Raw genomic sequence first — 25,927 nt, forward strand, 5'->3', positions numbered from 1 at the left:
TGTTTTTGACCACGCTAATGTCTCATGATTTGGATGCCTCTCTTTATTAAAAGCTCTTATCTGCACTCACGTCCGTCCGAACCTTCATTACGTTAATATCGTGACAAGCATAGGGTATTTCAAATGTTACATTTAATTTGCATTGTGTATTTACAGCCCAAAACATACATTTCGGTGTGACATATTGCCAGACAGTGGCGCTGGACTTAATACTGATGCTCGCTCAAGCTGATGTTGCCCCTTTTTTTATTTTGGTATTCAATCCTCAATACACGCTCTTAACTCAAATCTGACCTGTAATGAAGTAATAGTGAGCGGCATCTATGTTTGTTATAACTGTTATAACTGAAATCATTGCATTTGGATTGTTAAAACATTAAAGGAGCTGTGGCTACTTTAAAAGAGCTGCAGGAATATCTGGGAAATACTGGGTCATGTGACAACAATCTCTCGTATTCACTTGTCTGGGCTATGGGGTAGGTGGCTAGACGGAAGGCCTTTCTCCTGAAGACAAAACAAAACAAAAAAACCCCACAAAAATCCAAGCCCGCTCCAAACCATGAGGTAAAATGAGTTATGGTCTGATAAGACTAAGGTAGAAATTTTTAAGGCATAATTCTACAAACAAAAAAAAGTATAATATGATACGCTTATCAACAACAGAATACCCATAGTGAAGCATGGTGGCGGTAGCATCATGCTGTGAGGCTGCTTCTCTTCAGCTGGGACTGAGGCTCTAGTCAAGACAGAGGGAATCATGGATAGCTCCAAATACCAATCTATTTAGGCAGAAAACCTGCAGGCCTCAGTTAGACAGCTGAGGTTGAACTTTAATTAAACTTTTGCATTAAAGTGTATATCAAAAATATTGAATTTTCCCAAACCTTTACAAGATGATAAAATCTTTTAATACTGTTTTTCATTAATAGTGTGTATACTACAATTCTAAGGAAATGGAGAATAAATATTGTTAACTGAAATGAACAGTGATTGTTGATTGTAGAGTCGAGTGTTGTTGATTGTAGGCACTCAGATGTCTGGACGCCGCAGGCAGCACCGCTCCAGTCTTGATGAGGAGTGTTCGCCTCGCCTCGCGGTTTCTAAGCTATGCCCACACTGATTGCATGTGTCCTTACTGTGCCACTTGATGGTGTTTTTACACGCTTTACACAATAACTGACTATATGATACGGAAGTCGTTGGAGTACTGATCACCTCTTAACTTGTCTGAAAATCTGACATATAATAATAATAATTTTAAAACTTATGTACAGTGCCCTCCTCTAATATGAGCAACATATGAGCAAAGAAGGCTGTGAAAAAATGATCTTTATTGTTTTTGATCTTTTGTTCGAAAAATTCACAAAAATACTCTGTTCTCATGGATAGCAAACAATTGCAAACACAACGCAGGTTTATAAAACAACAACAACAAAAAACGTTTGTTCAGAATAAGTGTGCAACAATTATTTTCACCCCTATGAATTTATATGGGAAAAATATATTTGAAGTATATTCCCATTGATATTTTACATTAGTACACCTGGGTGACTAGGAACTGCCCATTTCCACCATCAGGGCAATAATTAAGAAGTTGGAGTGGCCAAAATATCTCCAAGGATCCCAGCTGGAGAACTGCAGAAGTTAGTTGCGTCTTGGGGTCGGAAAGTCTCCAAAACTACAATCCGAAGTCACCTACATCTCAACAAGTTGTTTGGAAAGGTTTCGAGAAAAACGCCTCTACTCTCATCCAAAAACAAACTCGAGCGTGTTCAGTTTGCCAGACACTACTGGAACTTCAAATGGAATCGGGTTCTATGGTCAGATGAAACCAAAATAGAGCTTTTTGGTAATAAACACCAGAGGTGGTTTTGGTGCACACAGAGAGGTAGCCTCATGGAAAAGTACCTCATGCCCACGGTTAAATATGGTGGTGGATCTTTAATGTTTTGAGGCTGTTTTTCTCCCAGAGGACCTGGACATTTTGTTAGGATGCATGGCATCATGGACTCGATCAAATATCAACAAATGAATGGGCCGTGGTTGGATCCTCCAGCAGGACAATGATCCAAAACATACATCAAAATCAACACAAAAATGGTTTACTGACCACAAAATCAAGGTCCTGCCATGAACATCCCAGTCCCCTGACCTGAACCCCATAGAAAACCTGTGGGGTGAACTGAAGAGGAGAGTCCACCAGCGTGGACCTCGAAATGTGAAGGATCTGGAGAGATTCTATAAGGAGGAACGGTCTCAGATCCCTCGCCATGTATTCTCCAACCTCATCAGGCATTATAGGAGAAGACTCAGAGCTGTTATCTTGACTAAAAGGGTGCCAATAATAGTAGAGGGCACACTATATGTACAAATGGGGCTGGAAGTCATGATTAAGCCTTATTTGAAAAATGAAATAAATGGAAATGATGGACTAAAAAACTATGATCATCAATCTACATGAGCCGCGAAATGGTTTCCTTGTTTTTTGGGTCGCGGGGAGTCTGGATCCTATCCCGGGGAACCGAGCCCGAAGGTGTGAGGAAAACATTAGACATTTCTCTTTGTTAAATAACATGTTTTTAATCCATGCAGAGTTTGGCTTAGATTCCATTATTTCGAGCATCTGCCCTACTCGTCCCTGTGAACGTGTTGTCTCTATAGAAACAATAACACATTACAACGGGTGGATTAATATAAACCTTCGAATAAACCGTAGGTGTTAAATCAGTCCTGGATCTTCTGTTGTATACTGTAGTCACGTTGGCAAGGTGAACACTCTTCGATACATTGAACCAAAATGTCGTTCCTCCAGGACCATGCTGCGACACATAACAGTACACAAGACTACATAAAGCGCAAATACGCAACGGTGTGAGACGAGTGCACAATACATGGAAATACACAAAGCAGTTAAAACAAATAATTTTCTATTATGGGGTTTTTTCATAGTGCTCTAATATTTCATCTCGTTCATGCATGACTTTTGAGTATTTTGAGTCAAATCTCAGTAAACATACTGTAGCTCCTGTGTTTAAGGGTTAGTCTGTTTGAACACTGGCTCTCGGACAGTCCTGGCGTTTAAACCCACAACGATTCTGTCACTAGCAGACATATTGCTTCACGGCACGGTGTAGTAATTTACACCAGTCTGCGCCGATTAATTACTAGCACACGCATAACACTTATCCAGGTCACTTCCGTCTTAATGACCCGGGGAGAGTGTAATATTATCAGACGATCTTAACCAGGTTATTAAATATTACAAGTTCAATCATGTCAAATTTTGTTGCCTTGTTGGCCCAGGAACTGGTTACAGGAGCTAAGCATCTAATATGGATAGATCATAATGAAATCTTTTACAGTTTTATTAAAAGTACAACAATACAAGATTATTATTATTTTTTAATATACATGAACAATCACTTTAGAAGCATGTTTATACCAGAGAGACTGGGAATAACAAGGTGAAATAATACTCTGGTGTTTATCCATCCATTTTCTGTACCACCGCGTGGAGCCTGGAGCCTATCCCAGGGGACTCTGGGCACAAGGCAGGGGACATCCTGGACAGGGTGCCAACCCATTGTAGGGCACAATAGCACACACACTTATTCATACACTACGGACAATTTAGAGAAGCCAATCAGTCTACAACGCATGTCTTTGGACTGGGGAGGAAACCGGAGTACCCGGAGGAAACCCCCGAAGCACGGGGAGAACACGCGAACTCCGAGCACCCCAACCCTGGACGTGCGAGGCAAACAAACCTAACCACTAAGCCACCAACTGGTGTTTATCCATCCATACATCCATCCATCTTCTACCGCTTACTCCTTTTCAGGGTCACGGGGAGCCTGGAGCCTATCCCAGGAAGCATCGGGGACAAGCCGGGGTACACCCTGGACAGGGTGCCAGTCCATCGCAGGGTACAATCACATACACACTCACACACCCATTCATACACTACGGACACTTTACACACGCCAATCAGCCTACAACGCATGTCTTTGGACTGGGGAGGAAACCGGAGTACCCGGAGGAAACCCCCGAAGCACGGGGAGAACATGCGAACTCCGAGCACCCCAACCCTGGACTTGTGAGGCAAACAAACCGAACCACTAAGCCACCAACTGCTGTTTATATTATTAATAATTTAGTTGAGGATGTTGCTGCTGAATGCTTAAATCTGATTGGTCAGAAGGTGATTCATTTTGACAGTAGTGCCGACTAGAAGGCAAATCACATTTATATACAGTATATATTAATACATTTCTTCTAATACGTTATTGTTTCTATCACAGAGACGGTGGATAATTGTTGATGTGGTGACGTTTTCTGTGAGGAGACGTGTATTTGCGGTCGGTAGTGGTAGCTCAGTGGTTACGACGTTGGATTACTGATCGGAAGGTCATGGGTTCAAATCCCAGCACTGCCAAGCTGCCGCTGCTGCGCCCTTGAGCGAGACCTTTAACCCTCAACTGCTCGGTTGTATCAATGCGCTAGATATAAGTCGCTCTGGGTAAGGGCATCTGCCAAATCCCGTAAACGTATATTTGCGCTTTCTGGCTTCTTGGTCACATGAAAAAATGTCTGTTACGTATGTGATAACAATCAACTATACACACGAGATGTTTCCAACTCCAACAGGTGTGGTGCCTGTTAGTCATTTGTATGCCGAAAAAAAAAAGATAAACGATTTCAAACATTTGACCTTACCATGACCTTGATCCTGATTCCAAAATCAGTTCATCTACTGGTTAGAGTGATAATTCCATATAAATCCTACAAACATTCAACCACTTGTACTTGAGATATCGCGATAATGAGAATCTCAGATGGACACATAATCAGCTTGGGTTCCCTTTTGAGTCTGTTTCCTCTTAAGGTTTCTTCCTCGTGTCTTCTCAGGGAGTTTTCCCTCACCACTGTCGCCTCTGACTTGCTCATCCGGGATCTAAATCTAAATCCAGATCCAAATTTCTCTAAAGCTGCTTTGTGACAATGCCCATTGTTAAAAGCGCTATACGAATAAAATTGAACTGATTTGAAAGCGTAACGCTTCCACACTCACACCTCCAGAGTTGGGAGTTCCATGCTTCAGGGGTTTCCTCAGGGTACTCTGGTTTCCTCCACCAGTCCAAAGACATGCATTGATTGGCATTTCCAAATTGTCTGTAGTGTGTGAATGCATGTGCGATTGTGCCCTGTGATGGGTTGGCACCCTGTCCAGGGTGTCCCCTGCTTTGTGCCCCGAGTTCCCTGGGATAGGCTCCAGGCTCCCCCCGGAACCCTGTTTAGGATAATTGGTATGGAAAATGGACAGATGCTTCCACCCCCTAGTGGCAGAGGCATAAAAATACACCTCGGGATTTGCAGTTATTGGAAAATAATCAACTTTGTGGTAGCAACAGTAACTCCGCTTCATGCCAGGCCTCATCAGACCGAACCATTTTCTGACAACAGCATGCCTCTGAGTGTTTTATTCCTCACACTGATCATACAATTGTATTGCCATAAAATAAAACGAGAAGGCCTGGGACAATTGGACATCCACAGGTAGCGAACGTTGCTATTTAACAACACTGAATTCATATCAGAATTGAAACTCACGAGCTCAGAAAAAGACGCGCAACTTGATTGAGATTCTGGGCGCAGAAACCTTTCTATCACGTCTATAGTGGGCTGGAAGCACCTCGGTAATTGCATGCCTCTTCCTCCTCCTCCTCCTCCTCCACCTCCTCCTCGGCAAAACCGCCTGTAAACTCGGCAGCCTACATCGAGAAGATAATGCATCTACCTCCCTATCCACAGCTCCACACAGATTAGACGAAAGATTATCAATAGGACGTTCCTGTCGGTGCTGTTTGTGATTGAACCCAGACAGCACGGTCTTTTAAGAAATAGACGTCTGCAGGATTCATAATAACGGCTAGTAATACGATTTCAATAAATCTTTTTAACTAGATTAAACCCGCAGGGGCTCCGTGCTATTCGAATTTAGTTTCAGTGGTGGAAATCACAAGCCTCCATTATCTAAATAATTATTATTGCGCTATTATAGTCATTAGCCAATTTGACTGGTCGCTCGAACCAAATGGGTTTAATTCAAACCTCAGTAACTTAAAAACATGTGTCAACTTGAATCTAATGAGCATTTTAGTGAAGAATTGTTCTGTGAGTGGAAAATTCAGGAATTTAAAAAAAAAAAAAGCTATAGGGCTCCAATAAATAGCCCAAACACAGTGAAATAAGAGTCTAGTATTTGAAAAGCTGGATTATGTTAGCAAAATAAATCTGTACTTAGGGAGTACATGGTTTTTTCTTCCTCCATTAAAGGGCTCACTGGCTTCAAAGAGTTTAAGAAGTCCTGGACTAAAGCATCTGCAGACGTTTCAGGGGGGTTTTTTTCTGGGTCAAAGATGAAGTATGTGTTTTTGGTATCTGAAGGCTGTTTGTTTTTCAGAAAATGATTCACATGCATAAATGTTCTATAACAGTGGTTCCTAACCTGGGGTAAAAGAGGGGAGGGGTTGGGTGCGGAAGGGGAGCGTGTTGGGGTCTCATTTGCTTTGAGGTGCATAAAATGTTTCTCTATAACGTAATTGTAAAATGAATCCATGTTAAAATCTTATTAAAAAATCATACACTTGCAATGCCACGGCCAATCTGAAAAACAGTAACGATGGCAGAGAAACTTAAAAGCGCTGATTCCCCGAAAACATTTTTTGTGCACGCCATTGACTCAATCAGTTTCAGCTAGCAGTTCGCTTTTTTTTTCTTCCTCCAGCCAGAGCATCGCTATTCTCTGAATAAAACGACATGGCTAAGAAACGTAAAAGTGCCGATGACTAAAAGGAAGTACGCCTATATCTCGAACGTCATCGTAACTTCGGTTAGGACAGGACGTGGCAGGAACGCGTCGTTTCTGGCGAGAAGCTAGCTAATGACGGCATGAGTCCGAGCGAAATGCGACGACACCAGGAAACAAAGCGCTGGGAGACTATTGGTGAAGGTCAGGATTTTGTTTTGGAGAGGAAGAAGCAGCTGGCACTATCAAAAACATCCACAGACATCAGAAAAAAGCATTTGAAAGAGCAGGCAGTGATTCACGCAGAGCCACGTTGGCGTCATTTGAGTGTTCGCTGTTAATTGCCGAGGCTAAAAAGCCGCACGATATTGGAGAGCGGCTAATCAAATCCGCCTGCCTGACAATTGTAGAAAGGCTGCGTATCCCACAGGTGGTGGATGAAGAGAGAACCGTCCCACTCTCTGACGACACTGTTAAAGACAGGGTTGATAAACTGGCTGGAGATTGTCAAAACCAGCTGCATGAGAAGCTTACGAATGTTCCCTTTGGATGAAACAACAACAACAGAGTCGGAAGAATCCGTGCTCATCGCGGTATATTAGTAGCAAGTGGTTAAGACATTGGACTTCTGATCAGAAGGCCATGAGTTCAAATCCCAGCACTGTCAGGCTGCCACTGCTGGGCCCTTGAGCAAGGCCCTTAACTGTCATTTATAAAATAAATAAATAAATGAGATTAACGTAAGTCGCTCTGGATAAGGGCGCCTGCCGAAAAGCTGTGAATGAATATTGGCGGTGATGACTTGAAACAAGAAGTCTACCAATCGAGCCAAAACAACAACAGGCCATGATCATTTTTATAGCAACGGACTCTTATCTCTCGTCCAACAATCTGCTCTACGAGAACATCGTCGCATGCTGCACCGATGGGGCTGCAGCGTTGACGTGCAAAAACAAGAGATTTAACAGCCGATTGATGGAAAAAAGTCCGGGGTGCGCAGTTTTCCACTGCACGCTACACCTCCAAGCATTGTCCAGTCAAAAACTATCAGAAGACCTTAGTAACACCCTGGCAACTGTTGTTAAAGTTGTACACTTCATTAAGGCTCGGCCTGCTTACAAGACACTGTTTGCCCAGCTGTGTGAGGATGAAGCGCATCAAACGCTGCTGTTACACACAGAGGTGCGCTGGCTGTCGCGTGGATAAGCGCTTGTGCGTTTTATGGAACTGCAGGAAAAAAATAAAGGCATTCTCTCAAGATGACAATCGACCACTGTGCGAACAGCTGAACGATGCGTTTTGGATCAAAACGGCACACCTAGCGGATACATTCATCGTCTATAACGAGACGAACGAGCCGAATCAAACGTCACGCGGTGCAAAGACGCTCTCGACGCGCTTGTACGTAGGTGGAAAAATGTCCGAAGAGGAGCTACGACCATTTCCACCGCTGACGAAACAGTCTGGTGGTGCTGTGCCTGCGTCTTTACGCACCGAGTTTACCCGGCACGTGAGCGTGCTTCGGGAGAAATGAAATCCCGTTTTTGTCATATACTTATCAAAGGAATCGTGAGTGTCGGACCCTTACAATCGGAGTCTCGAGGACGTGAAATTCCTCGGCTGTGAAGATGAGCTTGCTGATCGGCTTCGAGACGATTCTGTGTCAAAGAAATAATTCTAGGAGAACGGATACGAAACGTTTTGGATTGTCGAAGGACAATTGTTGCAGCCAGACTGGCCAAACACGCAGCTACAAGGGTTATTCTAGCATTCAGCACTACGTACCTGTCGGAGACGGCTTTCAGAGCGCTCGGAACGTTAAAGACTAAAGCTCGTAACAGGATGGACGTCCAGCAGGACTTTAGGCTTAGCATCGCACCTGACATCCCATCCCTGGTCAGAGGCCCAAGTTGGGAATTCGTTTTTTTAAGATAGGGGGCTCAGCTTTTCTTAGATACGAGTAAGGGCGGGGTCTCCAAGGAAAAAAGTTTGGGAACCACTGTTCTAGCTAACAAAAAAATGTTTTTTTCTTGAGTGCCACAGACTAACAGAGATAATGAGAAAAGACAGTTTGGGCATTTCTTAATTTGCATACACTGTACACTGTACTTGTGAAAAATGTTGTTTGGAATTTCAGTGTGTGTGTGTGTGTGTGTGTGTGTGTGTGTGCACCGAAAGCATAATGTATTGCATCGCTGTGTTCTGTCTCTGTACTGACACAGCAGCAGTCCTGAATATTTTATCACAAGAATGCTGCTTTTGCTCTTATATTCTCTGTGCCGTGTGTGTGTGTGTGTGTGTGTGTGTGTGTGTGTGTGTGTGTGTGTGCGTGCCTGCTGATGCGCTCCACGCTTTTGATACTGCCAGGAAAGCCAGAGTAGTGCATTAACACTCAGGAAAAGATGTTTTCAACCACGCTCTTCTCTCAGGCCGCATTTCTGTCTTATTCTGTTTCAGCCTCTCTTCCTGCGTGCACTGCACTGTCAGACTCAACTATAAGCAGAGCATGAAATAGCAGGGAGCTGGTAGAGGAAACACGTAAATATTTCACCACTTTTCCTGACTTTGAAAGCAATGGTTGAACATTCATTGTGTATAATTAATGAAACTTAATTATACGCTCCAGTTTGCTGAATCAGGGTTAGCGTACTGGGTAATGGGAGTGTGCCATAATTAGCTAATGAGGCTAGATATCTTGGTAGATTGGTCGCCCGTTCGTTTATGATCTCGAAGGTAAGATCTGGGTGAAATTTGTCGTAGATCAGCAGCTTGTGATTTGTAACAGACCCCGCTGCCGTGTCCTTTGGGCATTAGAAATGATGTTACGCTTCTGCGAGTTTGCCTCTGTTAATCGGATTAAGCGTATCTTATCTGTGGGTCCGTTTAGAGGACACTGTACAGTAGTAGTGCTGTACAAGGTTGTTTATGAAATGACACTCCATGCTGAAACATGTTAAACGGGTTGACGGTGGATATTTCAAAAATAAAAAAAAGTCGACACACCGATAGAATGTCAGGTTTCTGTGAAGTAAAAAAAAAATTGTATTAAAACAAGATAAATCATGTCGGCGCTTCATCCAAATTTAATGCAAAAATAAAAAAAAATAAAAAAACACATGGAAATGTTTTTTTTATAGGATATGTGGCTGGGTTCAGACAGTGAAGTGATTCTGGATTAACCCTCAATAAAGATCAGCATTTTCTGTAGGACTTTCTTGGCATCTTCTTGGTGAGCTGCTGAAGCCGTGCTCCACCAAGAGAAAAGAAAGAAATGGAAAAAAATTTCCAGAGAATTTCCAGAACGTTAGACGTACCGTGGAACATTGTGAAGGCCATCATCAGCAAGTGGAGAAAAGACCAAGAACAAGATGTCCTTGTTCTCAAAGTGGATGAGAAGAAGACCTATCAGGGAGGCCGCCAGGAGATCAACAGCAACGCTTAAAGGAGCTGCGGGAGTATCCGGGTAGTACTGCTTACTCCCTGCATGTGACAACAATCTCTTATATTCATCACATATCTGGGTTAGGGTTAGGGTTAGAGTGGCTACACCCAAAAAACACACCCGAGCCTGTTTAAATCACCCAAACCCATATGGCAAAATGTCTTATTGTCTGATGAAACCAAGGTAGAACTTTTTGAGCATAATTCCAAAAGATATGGTGCAAAAACAAAGAGAGCTTATCACCCAATACACCAGCACGGTGAAGTGAAGCACGGTGGTGGCAGCATCACGCTACAGAGATGTTTATTGTCATCTGGGACTGGGGCTGTAATCAAGATAGACAGAATCATGGAGAGCTCTAAATACCAATCTATCGTGGCACAAAACCGGCATTCACTTTCCAGAACGAAAACGACCCAAAGCACAAATTCAAATCCACCAAGGAATGGCTTCAGAAGAAGATCAACGTTTTGGAATGGTCCAGTCAGAGCCCAGATCTAAATCTTGTTCAAAACCTGTCGGACGTTAATTTTAAAAGGGGCGTGTAGACTTTTTATGTACACTTTATACTGAAATATCCGTGACTTGTTCAGCGACTCTGGCGCTAATTTGCCGCTTGCCGCTGTATTTACGCTAGTCCTGTGAGAGGTTAGCGGTTGTCTGCGGCGCTGACGTCACAGGACGACGTCTCTAGCGCAGTTCCCATGTTGATTAATAGGACGGAAACATTTCAACAGTACTTTCTGAGGCAGTGTACGGAACTGTTCGACAGCTGCTCAAACCTGGAAAATGTTACTTCAGAATTTTACATAAAAGAACAGAAGAGATCTTGGACATTATTGAAGGTCACATGTTAATCATGAGGATTCATATGCAAGTCCGTTAAACGTTATCATGAGATATCGTGGCCTTACTGATCTGAGAAAAAGGGACAGGATCTCTAACATTAGCTTTGACCACCATGACCAATTACGTAATGAGGATAGAAAAAGCCCTCAGTGGTTTGTCTTTTCGTTTGTTGTTAGCCCATAACCCTGAAGATAAGATCATGTGAAATTTATCCGCAGCAGATGGATAGATGTCTACGCCGCTCTGCTAAGATTTCCTTCAGAAGTTAGCTATTTTTCAAGCTACAGTAGCTCCTACACCTCAGAGCCAACAGATACGATATGTTAGCCTTTAGCTCAAAACCATGACATTGTGTAGCCCTTTGGCTAGCACATTTAGCTTTATTCATTTATTTATTTTCTTAACCCAGAACAGTTGTTAGCCTTGTTAGCTGTTTTAGTCACAAGGAGCTCTCTGTAGACATATCTAAAGTGTTAGGCCAGAGCCAGTGCGCTACAGTGCCCATCAATGTGCTAATGATGGCTAGCAGAGTTAGCTTTTTACCCAGAACTGTTGTTAGCCATATTAGCTTTTAGCTGTTTTAGTCACAAGTCTGCAGGTCTCTGTAGACATACAGTATCTGAAGTGTGAGGGCAGAGCCAGTGCGCTACAGTGCCCAGTAACATGCTAATGACGACATCGAAAGAAGGAGGACAGAAATAGACTGATAAAAAGAGGAAAACACACACAATAGCTGCTTGATTATAGTGTTGTGAAGGAAGTGTGTAGTGAATTAGCTACTGTAAACCTATCGTATTATTATGTTTTGCTTCTACATTTATAACCTTGTGTCATGACTATAGTCTGTTATATATGTTGAAGTGTCCATGCATACTGTACATCCATGTAAATATGACTTTTATTTCATTTTAATGTCAGGTTTTCCATCCATCCATCTTCTATCCATCTTACTCCTTCTTCAGGGTCACGGGGAAACCTGGAGCCTATCCCAGGGAACATCGGGCACAGGGCGGGGTACACCCTGGACAGGGTGCCAGTCCATCGCAGGGCACAATCACATACACACTCACACCCATTCATACACTACGGACACTTTAGACACAGACTTTAGATACGGACACTTTAGACACGCCAATCAGCCTACCATGCATGTCTTTGGACTGGGGGAGGAAACCGGAGTACCCGGAGGAAACCCCCGCAGCACGGGGAGAACATGCAAACTCCGCACACACATGGCCACGGTGGGAATCGAACCACTGACCCTGGAGGTGTGAGGTGAACATGCTAACCACTAAGCCACCGTGCGCCCCTAATGTCAGGTTTTTTTTGTTTTTTTTTCAAGTCTCAGGGTTCTTCCAGGACTCATCATAGATGCGTTAGACAGCAACATACAATTATATATATTTATGCAATTATAAACGATTGAACATATCATATGAACTTATTACTGTCATTTTTATATATATATATATATATATATATATATAGCCAGCAAAGTACATTAAAACTACACACACACACTCTCACACACACTCACACAGACACTCACACACACACTCACACAGACACACACACACTCACACAGACACACACTCACACACACACACACACTCACACAGACACTCACACACACTCACACAGACATACACACACACACACTCAGACAGACACACACTCACACACACTCAGACAGACACACACTCACACAGACACACACAGACACACACACACACATTATATGAGCACTTTTGTAAAAATGAAGGTTATTAGTATTATTCTTTTTTTAAAGGAACATTTCGGCAGAAACTTTACACAGTTCCGCACTTTCCCCAAATGCCAGCGCTGACATTTTAGTGTCTGACATTTTGCTTCTTCAGTTTTACACCGAAGCTACGAGGCTAATGCAGTTCCCTTTTGTTGTGAATGCTATCCTTGTACCATTTCGGGGTTTTTTTGGGGGGTGCCAGGTTGTTATTCAAGATCGTGACATTGAGTTTCGCAATAACGATATCACGGAAGGTTGCAGTATGCAAATGAGCTCCGTGACGAATCGCTGGATTATTCCGGGCTGTGTTCTTCTTCGTCAGATGTTCTAGCTTAGCTGGTTGTTTCGATGAACATCAGCATACAGGCTAATCTTTGTCACATTAAAGGTCCAGTATTGTGTTTTTGCTAGATCGCAATCCAAAATATGTTTACAATCCCCCTCCCCAAAAAAACCCAAAAAAACCCAACCTTGAATTCCCTGTGCTGTGAGAATTGTCGTTTTTGTGTGTCCATGTCTCTTTGTGTATGTTTGTGCATCTTCCTCACACCGTATAAATAGACCTTCTCTCGGCAGCTCATGCTAAGTGTGGCGCGTTAAAAATACAGAGAGGAGAGCAATAAAAGATGAATCAGACGGGCGCTGTGCTTATTGGCAGGCGGCGTAGGGTAGCAGTGAGTCACAGACACAGAATCTATTATGAGCTGAGGGGTGAGAACTCCACTCTTCAATCCTGGGTGTGTGTGTGTGTGTGTGTGTGTGTGTGTGTGTGTGTCTTCCTCTCAGAGACCAAGCAGAATAGCGATGGTGTGTGTAAACGAACGAAATATTCAGAAAAAGTCATCGAAATTTGTAACACTTGCGGACGAAGGCGGCTTTTTTTTTTTTATTATTATTTTAGAAATACACTCATATTAGAATTGTAAAATAAAATTGCTGCGTTTTTTTTTTGTTTTTTTTTTTAGGTGAGGGAGGGGGGATTTCTATCTCTTTCTGCGTATACGCTTGAGCCAGAGGTTAAGTTGGTGTCATGTTACATTATGGACATCTGCCACTGTGAAACAACAGCTCTTCAGTTCTGTCTGTTGGTACAGTAGTAAAAGATTGCTGAATACAATCAAACTCCAGCGTGCATGTCATAAGAAGCGACCATTTGCATTTGGAAATATTAGTAAAATATATTGAAACCACTGCGTGTACTGAAAGGCTGTGTAATACACCTCGCAATACTGAAAAAGTATTGCCGTGTATAGTACTGATATTGCAGAAAGCAATACCGCTACAAGCATCCTGACCTGTCTGAGATATAGATCAGTGTCTGAGTGAATATGTGGATATTTGTTTACATGTTCCACCCGGAAAAAAAAAAAATCTTTATAAATCTAACGTGTAACATCAAGCATTCACTGACAGCGTAATATGGCATGCTGTCAAGAGCATGCAGTCGTCCTGATTACCTGTTAGAACTGAAACGATGCCAGGAAGTAGAGACGATGTCCATTAAAGACGGGGACATTAAGAAAGACCTGCTTTAGGGGACCTGTTAATGGAATCGGCGGAGTGACAGCGAGGGGAACGAGAAGACAAAGACGCTGCTTGTGTCATTACTAGACCCGGACCACTTCAGGGGGCGGTTAGAGGTCAAGAGGGCAAAGACAGAAGCGGATCACCATAACAAGACGAAAGGAGCCATATGCCTTAACTAGATTTAAAAATGTTTTTTTTTTTTTTTTTAACTCGACTGTATCTGTGACATTTTAACTGCCGTATAGCGTATTACAGCCAGAGGGGTCTGTCAAGTGGCATTAAAGTTCATCGGCGATAGAACAAGCCGGATTCCCCCCCCCCCCCCCATCGGATCAGTAAAAGTATATGCACATATCCATGGGGCTAAGCTATGTAATATGTATTACGTAATAAGTAATAACCACAGTCGATCTCTAATATAAAGAAAGAAAAAGAGACGCTAAACAAATCAGATCTGATTCTGTACGAAGCTACATGCTGTTCATTTTCATCATTTTCAGGTGTTACAGAGACATTGCATTTTTTTTTTTTCTTTAAAAAAACCCCCGAAACAAAACAGAATTGCAAACGATTTTGTTTACATAGCGATTTCATTCTTCATTTGGCAAGGATAAGAATTACACCGGAATTATTTCTTTCATTTTCGAAACCGGATTTGAATTCATTTGAATAAAATCATTTGTTTAAATGACTCATTTGTAAAACGAAACGTTTTTGATGCGTGTCTTGTAGGCGAGTAGTGTTTAAACGCTTTGTGCGTGGAAGTTATCGATAAAGGAAAGTGTTTCCGTTAAAGATGGTCCGTTCGAAATCTTAGTAGTTGAAAAAAAATTTAAATGATCGGATTGTTGGCTGATTTGCGCGTTTTTATTTTGCCATAGTATCGGTATAGAAAAAAGAAAACAAAAAAGCGCTGTTGTACCGTCTCTATACGGTCCATCCGGGAGTTAGCCATTTTTGCGATCGCGGAAATGAACGCCAAATCAAGCAAACGCCACCGTATATTCGGAGGAGCTTGAAATCTTTCGAAATTACCGCAGATTCGACGCAGATCCGGGCCGAGACGCGTCGTGTGAACTCTTCGATTCACGTGCGTCGAACACGAGTACAGCTAAAAGGTCTCGTTTACCAACAGACATCGCAGCGGAAGACAATTTCGTGCGATTGCGATTTCGCCAATTCGAGAAGTTTTCCGTAAAAAAAAAAAAAAATTTTTAAAAAAAAGCACCAAAAAGTCTTCAAATTGCATCGCGGATTTTTTTTTTTTTTTTTAAAAACGTCGCAGCGAAATCGAGCGTTTTTGGCCACAACGATCACAAAAAAAATCCCGTGAAATCCTGTACGGACCGTCTAGTGATTCGAATTTTTATACAAACCGCTAGAGAGAGAAAATAAGTCAATTTTATCAACACGAAAATCATTTGCATAAGATTTATTATTTGTAAAAAAATAAAATAATAGTATTTTCTATTTTAACGTGCTGTAACGGAACGCCTCACAAAATGTTAATTACGGGCGTGACCGCGATTTTAAAACCGTTTCCCGTAATCGGCACGGAGATACGCGTGCACACATAAATATCTTTAAATATCACCTCTTATGGCACTTCAGTGGATGTCATCGTTACCAGGCAACAACTGGAACACGGTGACAGACAGTCCTTACAAAAATCTTACCATAGACACACAGACTGGCCTCTATATTAAGAACACCAATGACCAGTTCATATTTCAGTAACATCATGCAGATACAGGTCAAGAGCTTCAGTCCATGCTCACATGAAACATCAGAATGGGGGAAGATCTCAGTGACGTTGATTGTAGCATGGTTGTTGGTGCAATTTGAGCATTAGAGTTTTCAAAAATCAGTCTAGAGTTCATAGAGTGAGCAGCAGGTCTGCTGGGGGAAGCTCCTTGTTGATCAGAGCGGTCAGAGGAGAATGGACAGGAGGGTATAGTAACTCAAATAACTACTCTTTACAACCGTGGTGAGCAGGAAAGCATCTCAGAACGCACAAGACCTCGAACCTTGAGGTGGATGGGCTACAACAGCAGAAGACCACTCCTCCTCTAGGAGGTTGTGCGACCGTCAGCTACAGCGGGCAGAGCTCCCAGTTTCATTGGCACATCAATCCACTGATTCATCAACTTCATTCAAATCAATAGTTTTGCTGATAATATGACCGGAATGCTCACAAACCTTACAGCACTTCGAGTACTCTTTCGAGCCGTTAGAACTTTCCTCGCCTTCAGCGATGACTCTAAGAAAATCCATCTGGAAAGATTTCGTGATAAATGATAACAGATTGAACGGAAAACTGAAATGAATGAGCTTGATGTACAGAGAGATGAGTGTTCAATGTTTTTTTTTTTTTGTATTCGTATAGTGCTTTTAACATTGTCACAAAGCAGCTTTACAGAAAGCCAGTACGAATCCACAGTACAAACCAGTAGTGACAGCGGCGGGGAAAAAACTCCCCGAGGCGACAAGAGGAAGAAACCTTGAGAGGAACCAGACTCAAACGGGAACCTACAGTACCGTGTTGTGTGTGTAGAGATCGCTACTAAAAGATGTCAAACTTGTAAACCTGTTTAAATCATTATGATATATATATATATATATATATATATATATATATAATATTAATACATTGTTAATGGTTGCATTTCGTTTCAGGCTTTGCAGGACTGAAATCACAATTATATTCAAATGAGCGCTATAAGAAACCACAGCTTTTAAACGAAATCCCATTTGAGTGCTTAACACGTTTGTCTCGCACCTCCAGGGTCGGGGGTTCGATTCCCGCCTCCGCCCTGTGTGCGTGGAGTTTGCATGTTCTCCCCGTGCTCCGGCTGTTTCCTCCAGGTACACTGGTTTCCTTCCTCCAGTCCAAAGACATACGCTGTAGGACAATTGGCATTTCCAAATTGTCCGTAGTGTGTGAATGTGCAATTGTGACCTGCTATGGGTTGGGTACCCCCTCCATCCCAACACCGCGTGCATGTACAGGATAAACGGTACAGAAAACGGATGTCTGGATAGATGCTATCACACATAGCACAGTTCCAAATACCATGGCAGTATGCTGGCTTTGTCTTCATCACGGTCCTGAAACGAATTGATTAAAGAATTACGTTTTTTTTTTCCTCCTTTGGAATACAAGCCAGATATAGCGTAAGCTTATAATTTGAATTTGTATGTTGATTGTATATAATTTTCGCTGTCAAGCTCTTATCAGTAGAGGATATTAACGCTACACCTTTCTCTATTGTAATCCTGGAAATTGTTCATCGAGTGTGTATTGTTCAGGACTGATAAGTTCCTCATAATAATGCTACAGGTGTGTCCAGGATATGGATTTATCCTGTGGCATTCACGTTTATTCGTTTAAATGATTGTACAATTACTGTAAGGTCAGCCAGGGTCCAAACATCTGTCCACTATGAACATCAGCCCAGTGATCTCAAACAATCACAAAATGAATAGACAAGTAATAAAAATAAAATGCACATTAACACGAGCAGTATGTTTTGACTGAAAGGACTAGGTGTGTCGAACATTCCCTCGCAGAAAAAAAAAAAAAAAAAGAATCATTTTATCACCTTCACAGATTCTGTGATTTATTCCTCAGGGGTTCCACGTGTCCACGTACAACCGTATCAGGAAGCTAAGCCCCCTCAACTACTTACAGAATCCTCTAGGAGCCCGTTTTGAAAGATTATACTATACTTACGAAGTCTAATTAACAGATATCATTGCAAAAATATTTCACTGCAAGAACTTCGGATAATATTACCGAGCAGAGTAGAAAAATGGACTTTTTGTGTTCGTTTTTTGATGAGGTAAAATATCCCTTGGTGGTGGACATTAGCTAGCTGCTAATATAAATGCGTGTGCAGCGTTAGCGGCTAATTTAAGCTTCAGTCCGAAGCATTTTTCAACATCGAAAACATTACATTTAACCATGCAGAAAACGTTTTAATGAATCCCAGGCTTCGATATCAAATATTTACAAGGCTCTTTGCTGCATTTTGAGTTTCGAGTATTGTGAGTAAGTGCTGAGGTTTTGGTTTTTTGTTTTTTTTTGAAACATAGAATTAAAACGAAGCAAATACACAAAATGGGGTTGACTCGCATCGCATCCATGCGAACGGAATGAGGACATTAAGGACATCGTACTGATTGATGTACTTAGTTAGTACACCTTTCTTGCAGCACACAGCACTTATCAGACTTTTCTAATCAGTATAGAGAAATGAATTGTTTTATCGTCACAAGTCTGATATAGAATTAGTCAGGAACAGGACAGGTTGGGTTTCTGTGTGTGGAGTATCATGACTCTGTGTTTAGCTGCTGGTGAGCAGGGTGATGGGAAAGGACAGGGGTGTGAGCACCCTGCTGGGAAAGCAATTCACACCACCCCACAATAACACTCTACAGAGATAAAAAAAAAAAAAAAAGAAGCAGCTTTTTTTTTCCGATAGTTAATACATCTGCCGCAATAAAAGGATAGGTAAAAAAAGAAAAAAAGACAAACTTTTTGCAGAAAAACTGCAAATTCTTAAATTCCTGAGTGTCTACTTTCATTAACCGCTCCTTTGGAGTGTGACATCACAAATGAATTCAATACTGAACACCAGCACTGCCAAAACAGGTGGAAATAAAAAACTTTTGGCCTCTGGGAAAAGAGTTAACAATTTACCTTCAGTTTACCCAATAATCTGGGTTTGAACGATGATACCGGGTGATTTATCCGAAACACGCACGTATGTCGGTTGTTGTTGTGAAGGACGCTCGAGTTGGGATCGCCATGACTTTTATCTTGAATACGCATACATATTTGTAAACGTAATATCAGTGAGACACAAATCTAAACGTAATATCATTGAGACCCCGGTCATTGGCGTTGCCCTTAATTAAAGCATTGTGGTTATTTATAAGGAGCTGTTGTTGATGTAATTGCTGCAAACCAACCGTGATGGTCACCCTGAAGAAAATAAAGGGGGTAATTAAGCGACTACAATAAACATATGGCGAAACGGACTCGTGCTAAATATTAGAATAATAGCCCAGTGAAACGAGCATATGTTCATAGGTCACAGACAAACACGCATTTAGTTTCCTAAAAGCATAAGCATATGTTAAATAGACACAAATGCACACCCACTCCCCCATCCTTCCTTCCTTCCTTCCTTCCTTCCCTCCCTCACACCCCTCCCTCCTCCTCCCACCACCGACTGTTGACTCTATGCTTAAACGCTTAAACGGCGTACACACCCACACCGAGATTTGACGGCGACGCGCATATGTCTCCGTTTGTAACGTGGAACATCTGGTCCAAACCTCGCTGTTCGATTTAGTTACGCGACCATCAATCAAACTGTCAGGGTGTCGAGTGCGTTCGTGTGAGACAGAGACGAAAACAGAGAGGCCAAGTGTGCTGTCACGGCGTGTGAGGAGAAATATCTTTAAATCCCACGTTTCGGGGTTTATGTATGTTTAATGAGGCAGCACTAAAAGGACGTGCTTTATATTGGATAAAGATGTTCGGTGCATATATAATGATTGTGTGTGTGTGAGGATGGTTTTCTTGGCGGTGTGCTTTGATTATCCTCGTGCGTTCCAAATGCCTCCGTAATAATGGCAGAAACAGAATACGTGTGAATGTGTGTGTGTGGAGCTACGTTAAGTTGTGTCTTATTGTGTTCGTCACGATTCTTCACAGAATCGGAGTCTGCATTATTTTGTCACATCATTTTCCTTTCTTTCTCTCACACACACGCGCACACGCACACACTCTGCTGATCAATAATCCGTCATATTGCATTAATTATTATAATCCCATTCCGCCCATGAGTCATACGACACTGCCTTGACTTAAATGACACAAAATCGATCTCTGATGCTTCATGCAGCAAGAAACGGATTTAGAAGCGCGTCGTGGGATCTAGATCGGACCGTGTCATCGGTTTAGATATAGTATAGGTATAATATAGTATCGTATAGTTTGAAATTTTCAATTTTGAATCGAACGAATTCACCGTCCTGTTGATCTGGTTAAGCGGCAGCCATGCTAACGCTAAATCTAAATCAATCGTCTAAAAGGATCGCGTGTTTAAAGTGACCTCATCGCTCGGTATTACTAGTAGAGAACTTACTGTTCTTCTTCCTTCAGGAAATCTGGATGATGCAACTTCACGTCGTGGAACAGTCGAGCTATTTCATAGGGGTGAACGTTTGTCCGGTTACTCGGAATGCCGTGAGACATAAAAACGGGGTTTTTCGTAGTCTATAACGGATGTGTTATGGAAAAAGATGTTTCTTGATGAGACGAGACGTTAAAAGGATCCGTACGTTAACGGAAAAAGAACCGCATTTCGGAAGCATTTGAACGATTATACCGTATTCCGAAGGAAAGTGTGGTTATGGTGGTCTACGACAGGCAAAAATGCTGTTTAACGGAGATACGTGAGTGCTGTGGAGGTTTTGTTAATGTTTGAAGTTATTTGTCTAAAGCATGTACATGTAAAGCATGTAGGTTGGGACACGAGTCAGGCAGGGAGTCAGGCTTATGACTCTGGATTTCCAAACAAGGAAATAACATTACATATGATACTAGGAACCATTATGTTTTTCATGATGCCACCGTTTATATCAGTAGAGAATAATGTCAATGATAGAACCATCTCAGTTTCTTTAAGTAGCACTATACTGATTACTGATCCTCTGTCAAATGTTCATATATATTTATATGTGTCATATCTGATGAATGAAGTAGAATAAAATTTGAATATGTTCATTACAGAAAATTGTGTGTTTGTGTGTGTGTGTGTGTGTGTTTTTAGGTATGAGTGTCAGAGGAGAACTCCGTGGCTCTGAGGTGTATCAGACTGAGCCCTAGTAGCCGTTCGGAGCAGAGGTCAATGGGGTCAAGGGGGGTCATGTGGGCAACACACCTACTCTTCCTCTTCGCCTTCTTCACACCCACTACGCTGGGTAAGACATGCATGTCCAAATGTTCACAGTACAGCTGATTTACTTTCCTGATGCTTCAAAACTAGAGGTCGACCGATATTTTTTTACCGATTTTACCGATACCGATTACTAAGTCGGGCGGTACCTGCTGATAACCGATAATAATAATCAACCCCGATAGTTTTAAAAACTGATACTGAATGAAAACATAACACTCAAAGTAAAATATTGCTGAACTTCATTACAGAACCTATTAAAAATGAACAATACGGATTGTACCATGAAAGTGTACTTCTACTTTTTAAAATGAAATAATATATAAATATTAATATATATATGAGCTATTAATAAATATTCAAGTAAATAAAAGATATATACATCCAAAATGAACCAAAAAGTAACACTCCAAATAACAAAGAAAAGTAGAGACATCTAAAATGAATCAAAAAACACTTCAAATAACACAACAAAATTAGTCAGTTTTTATTTCGCCTCTAGAGGCCGCTCTCGTACCGTATAATAACGACAGAGGACGCTGCTCAGCCGCTCTGCAACGGACGCAACCGGGAAAAACTATCGTTGTGGATTTTTTGGCGATAAGCGATAGGTCCAGCAAACCGTTATCCGTGCCGATTAATCAGCAAAACCGATCAATCGGTCGAACTGTATTCAAAATGCCATAAAATGCAAAGCTTTCATGGAAAATGCCGTTGAAAATGCAGAAATGGCGACTAAACGGTAAAAGAGCGCCTCTTAAGGCAGGATGCTCTAAATCTTCCAATAATGCAGCTCAGCCACTGCAGCTTGTCGGCTTCCGCAGACACACGCTAACTCTTCCTCCTTTTATAGGGTTGTCCTAATTGAGTTTATAGGCTTATTTCTTTTCATTTATAGACTTCTTCCTTTAAGTCATTAATATGAAACAGCTGAGCTTCATTAAATGTATGCGTGACAGAGCAATCCGTGTATAAATCTGCAGTAACCCATTGCCAATTATATGATTTGAAGCCGATCAATCGAGATTAAAATTAAACTCAGGAGCTCTCGCAGGATACGAACCGATTTAAAAACCAACTGTATAACTACAGCTACAGCATATTTAAAACTGCCCTGACACGTAATTTGAGCGGTTGTCTATTTGTATAGTCAGATCCATTAAACTGACCAATTTTGGTAGCTCTAATTTTGGTACCTCATCATTCTGCACTAATATAAATGACAGTCGCTTTTTATCGATTGAGCGTATCAGCAGCTTGAAACCGACTGCATGACATTTCAGAGTCAATATTAGATGTTAATCATTGAGCGGTCTCATGCCCATGCACTGTCCACGCTCAGACTCGTGTCATGTAATCTTTGGCTATCCTCACCTACTGCTGTGCACGAGTTTCAAAAACAAACTTCTGAACACTGAGATGAAAATCTTAAGCCAAGATACAGTCACAGGATTGCAAAAAGTCAATGAGCTCGAAGGCATCTCAGCATAAGACTCGGCTATATGTCTGGCTTGCCAGAGTAAAGCACACTATGCAGGTGCTCTACATTCTGCAGCCAGTGTCACGTAATTCACGTAATGGAGGTTGAGGACGGATGTAAGTGCAGATAAGAGCTTTTATTAAAGAGAGGCAGGCAGACAAATCCAAATCATGAGATAATAGCGTGGTCAAAAAACAGGTAATGGGTCAAGCGATTGGCAAACAGGCACAAACTAGGCAAAACAGGAATCGAGAACAATATCAAAACAGTAACGCTTGAACCGAGAAACAAACGCTTGGTATAAAGAAACTCACGTAATACTTTGCGAAGTACAAAGAGAAACGAAGGGTTTAAATGACAAACGTAAAATCAAGGGTAAACACAAAGCAGCTGAGACTAATGATAACACGTACGGGAAACAACCAATGACAATACAGGGGCGGAGACAGGACATAAACCATAACAAATACACGTGTCGAAAGTAAACGAAGTCAAGGTCTCTGAAAAACCAAAAGCGTCGAGCTCGAGGTGAAATCGTGACCGCCAGGAACACTTTTACCTGTAAAATCTACCAAGGACACATATACGCATTTCTTTTATGAATATAATTTACCTATTCAAATATAGGGCTCATTATTTAAATGCCCAATAATGTTTTATCTATTTATGAGAGCCATAGAGCCTTTTTTTATGCTAGAACTTTCCACCAACATAGCGCATGAGGTCCAAGTTGACATTATTTATAGACAGACCTGTTTTTCAGTTATCGAGTTTTGGATTAAACACCTTCAATGAAACGCACCAGTTATAAATCACTTCTAACTCAGTTGATGTTGAGATCTGGTGATTGTGAAGGCCATAGCATATGATTTACATCATTTTTATAATCACTGGAGCAGGTGGAGTCATCCTGGAACAGACCACTCCCATCAGGGAAGAAAAGTTTCGTCTTAGGATGAAGGTGATGAGTCAGAACTTTTGTACTGTGTAGTGATTTGTATTGAAAAACCGTCTCACATAGCATAAGTCCCATCTGTATCTAAAACAGTTGGCAAATAATAATGAAGTAATAATTAAAGCTGCAAGCAGCATTTTCAGGGGCCAAGCACCCAGACCCGGTGAGCTGCACATTCGTAAACGTGCTACAATTGTTGCCTGAGCAATCACAGGAAAGCAGAGCTATTGTAAACACATGATAAAAATGCTATTCGATAGTAACCGTGTCAGTCACGTGTTGTCTGTTTACTAGCACGTTGAATGGCTGGAACGGCAGCAGACAGTTGTTCTGACAGGTCTCGAGATGATGTGATGAAGATTGGACGAAATTTTGTGGCGGAGTAGCATCTAGATGGAAGCATTTTCAGCATGTTATTGTAACATTTGACCAGTAAGCTGCGCTGTCACGAAATTTGTCGCATAGCCTCAGGGCATGATCCTGATGATGCCTACCAAGATTTGTGTCACTGCGCAAGGTCGTTGCTGAGATATAGCCTCGCTTCCTGTTTGGGGAATTTGTTAGCATTACGGATGAACCGTCTGGAATATTGAAAATGCTTTTGGTAGCTTTCATGAGGCTCAGATGACGTGTGCCAAATTTGGTGATGATCGGAGAAAATTTGTAAGAGGAGTAGCGCCAAAATCCAAGATGTCAGTTAGGCAAATCTAATTAGGCAGAAATTGTCGTCATAGGGTACGCTGAACTCATCTTGACACCCAGGGAATATAGGAATGTCTGGCTTTTAAACTTTTGGACACACAATTTAAAAGTTACGACCATAACCACACTTCCAAATTAGGCCCAAATTTGACCAGATGGTGGTGCTAGAGCGTTTTCAGCACTTTGCCGAAATTTGGTCAGAATGTTCCTTAGGTCCTCTCCAATCAGTGTGCCAAATTTCACAACTTTTTTACCAGACGGTCCTATGGGCTGCCATGGACACCCTATCCAGAAGAAGACGAGATGAAGAAGAAAAAGTCGAATGACAATAGGGTGCCTACGCTCCCAAGACAAATGAAATAAGAGTGAAATAAAATCACGACTTACGCACAGTTATAGTTATCATAAAGTTATCGGTCATGTAATATAGCATTATCTGAAGCTAACATGACATGAAGTGCGTTTGAAAAAGAAGGCAGCTGCATTGACCGCTTTGCTGATTTATAAGTGGCTGCTTTCGAAGGCAACACTTCAATATGGGCTGAAGTACTTGAAAGGAAACACTTTGAAATGGGCTTCGAATGCAGCAGGCAACGTGACAGTGTTGCCACGCGACTCAAGGGCTTCCTTCCTCTGATTACAGCCTAGGGTATGTGTAAAGTAATGTAATGTAATGTAATGTAATGGTACGTGTCCACTGCATGCGACACAATTAAAAGTTGCTCAAAGCTCAACTTTCCTCTCGGTGTCGTGACCGAAAATCTAACCACTTGCTGTCCCATAATCCCTTGCTCATTTTTTTTTTTTTTTTTTTTTTTTTTGGGAAGCGAAATTTCAGGTGACGAATTTGTGCGCAACAGATACTTGCTGTTACGCTGTACGAATTGTACAACAGCTTACAAACGAGTACCGTTACGGCTAGTAAACAAAGCCGACTACAACATTTTGGATCCGAATCTCGAAGCGTGACCACTGATCAGCTCAAGTCCACCAATATGAGGACGGCACGAGGATTACGAGAAACTCGTCGGACAGCTACGAGTGTGGGAGGGGCAATGGAGAAACGTGAAGTGAAGCGGACTGAAATAATATCTCTACTATGCGAACGTTGATGTTGATGTTTAACGCGAGCCTGTTTACGGTACATTGCTTATTAATGCCTATAAGCAGAATGTCGTCCTTTCATAATCACAGGTCTATCGTCAGAGGCTCTTTATCGTAAAGTCGAACATGGAGTACTTCAGACCTGCCAAACTTGGCATATTTTGGCTAGGAAGTCCACATTCTTACAGTTATCACGTAAAAATACACAACCTCAACCCACAACCCATTCCCCTCATAACAACGCCCCCTCCCCACACACACACACACCCCTCCACCGTCCTGGGAATGATATAATAACACAACTTATGAGCTAATCAACATGTG

At 41.8% G+C, this 25,927-nt stretch overlaps 1 protein-coding gene across 4 annotated transcripts in view; it reads left to right on the forward strand.

Annotated features, from left to right (window-relative positions):
* adgrl3.1 (adhesion G protein-coupled receptor L3.1) overlaps positions 1-25,927 on the forward strand; it is a 198,557-nt gene that overhangs the window by 24,642 nt on the left and 147,988 nt on the right. For all 4 annotated transcript variants that reach the window (XM_053619428.1, XM_053619431.1, XM_053619429.1 and 1 more), the window contains exon 2: positions 21,237-21,387. In XM_053619428.1, the coding sequence (XP_053475403.1) occupies positions 21,315-21,387 (73 nt within the window). In that variant the 5' untranslated portion in view covers positions 21,237-21,314. The remainder of the gene's footprint in view (positions 1-21,236; positions 21,388-25,927) is intronic.

This window comes from Ictalurus furcatus, chromosome 29 (genome assembly GCF_023375685.1).
Source record: "Ictalurus furcatus strain D&B chromosome 29, Billie_1.0, whole genome shotgun sequence".
Classification (NCBI taxonomy): domain Eukaryota; kingdom Metazoa; phylum Chordata; class Actinopteri; order Siluriformes; family Ictaluridae; genus Ictalurus; species Ictalurus furcatus.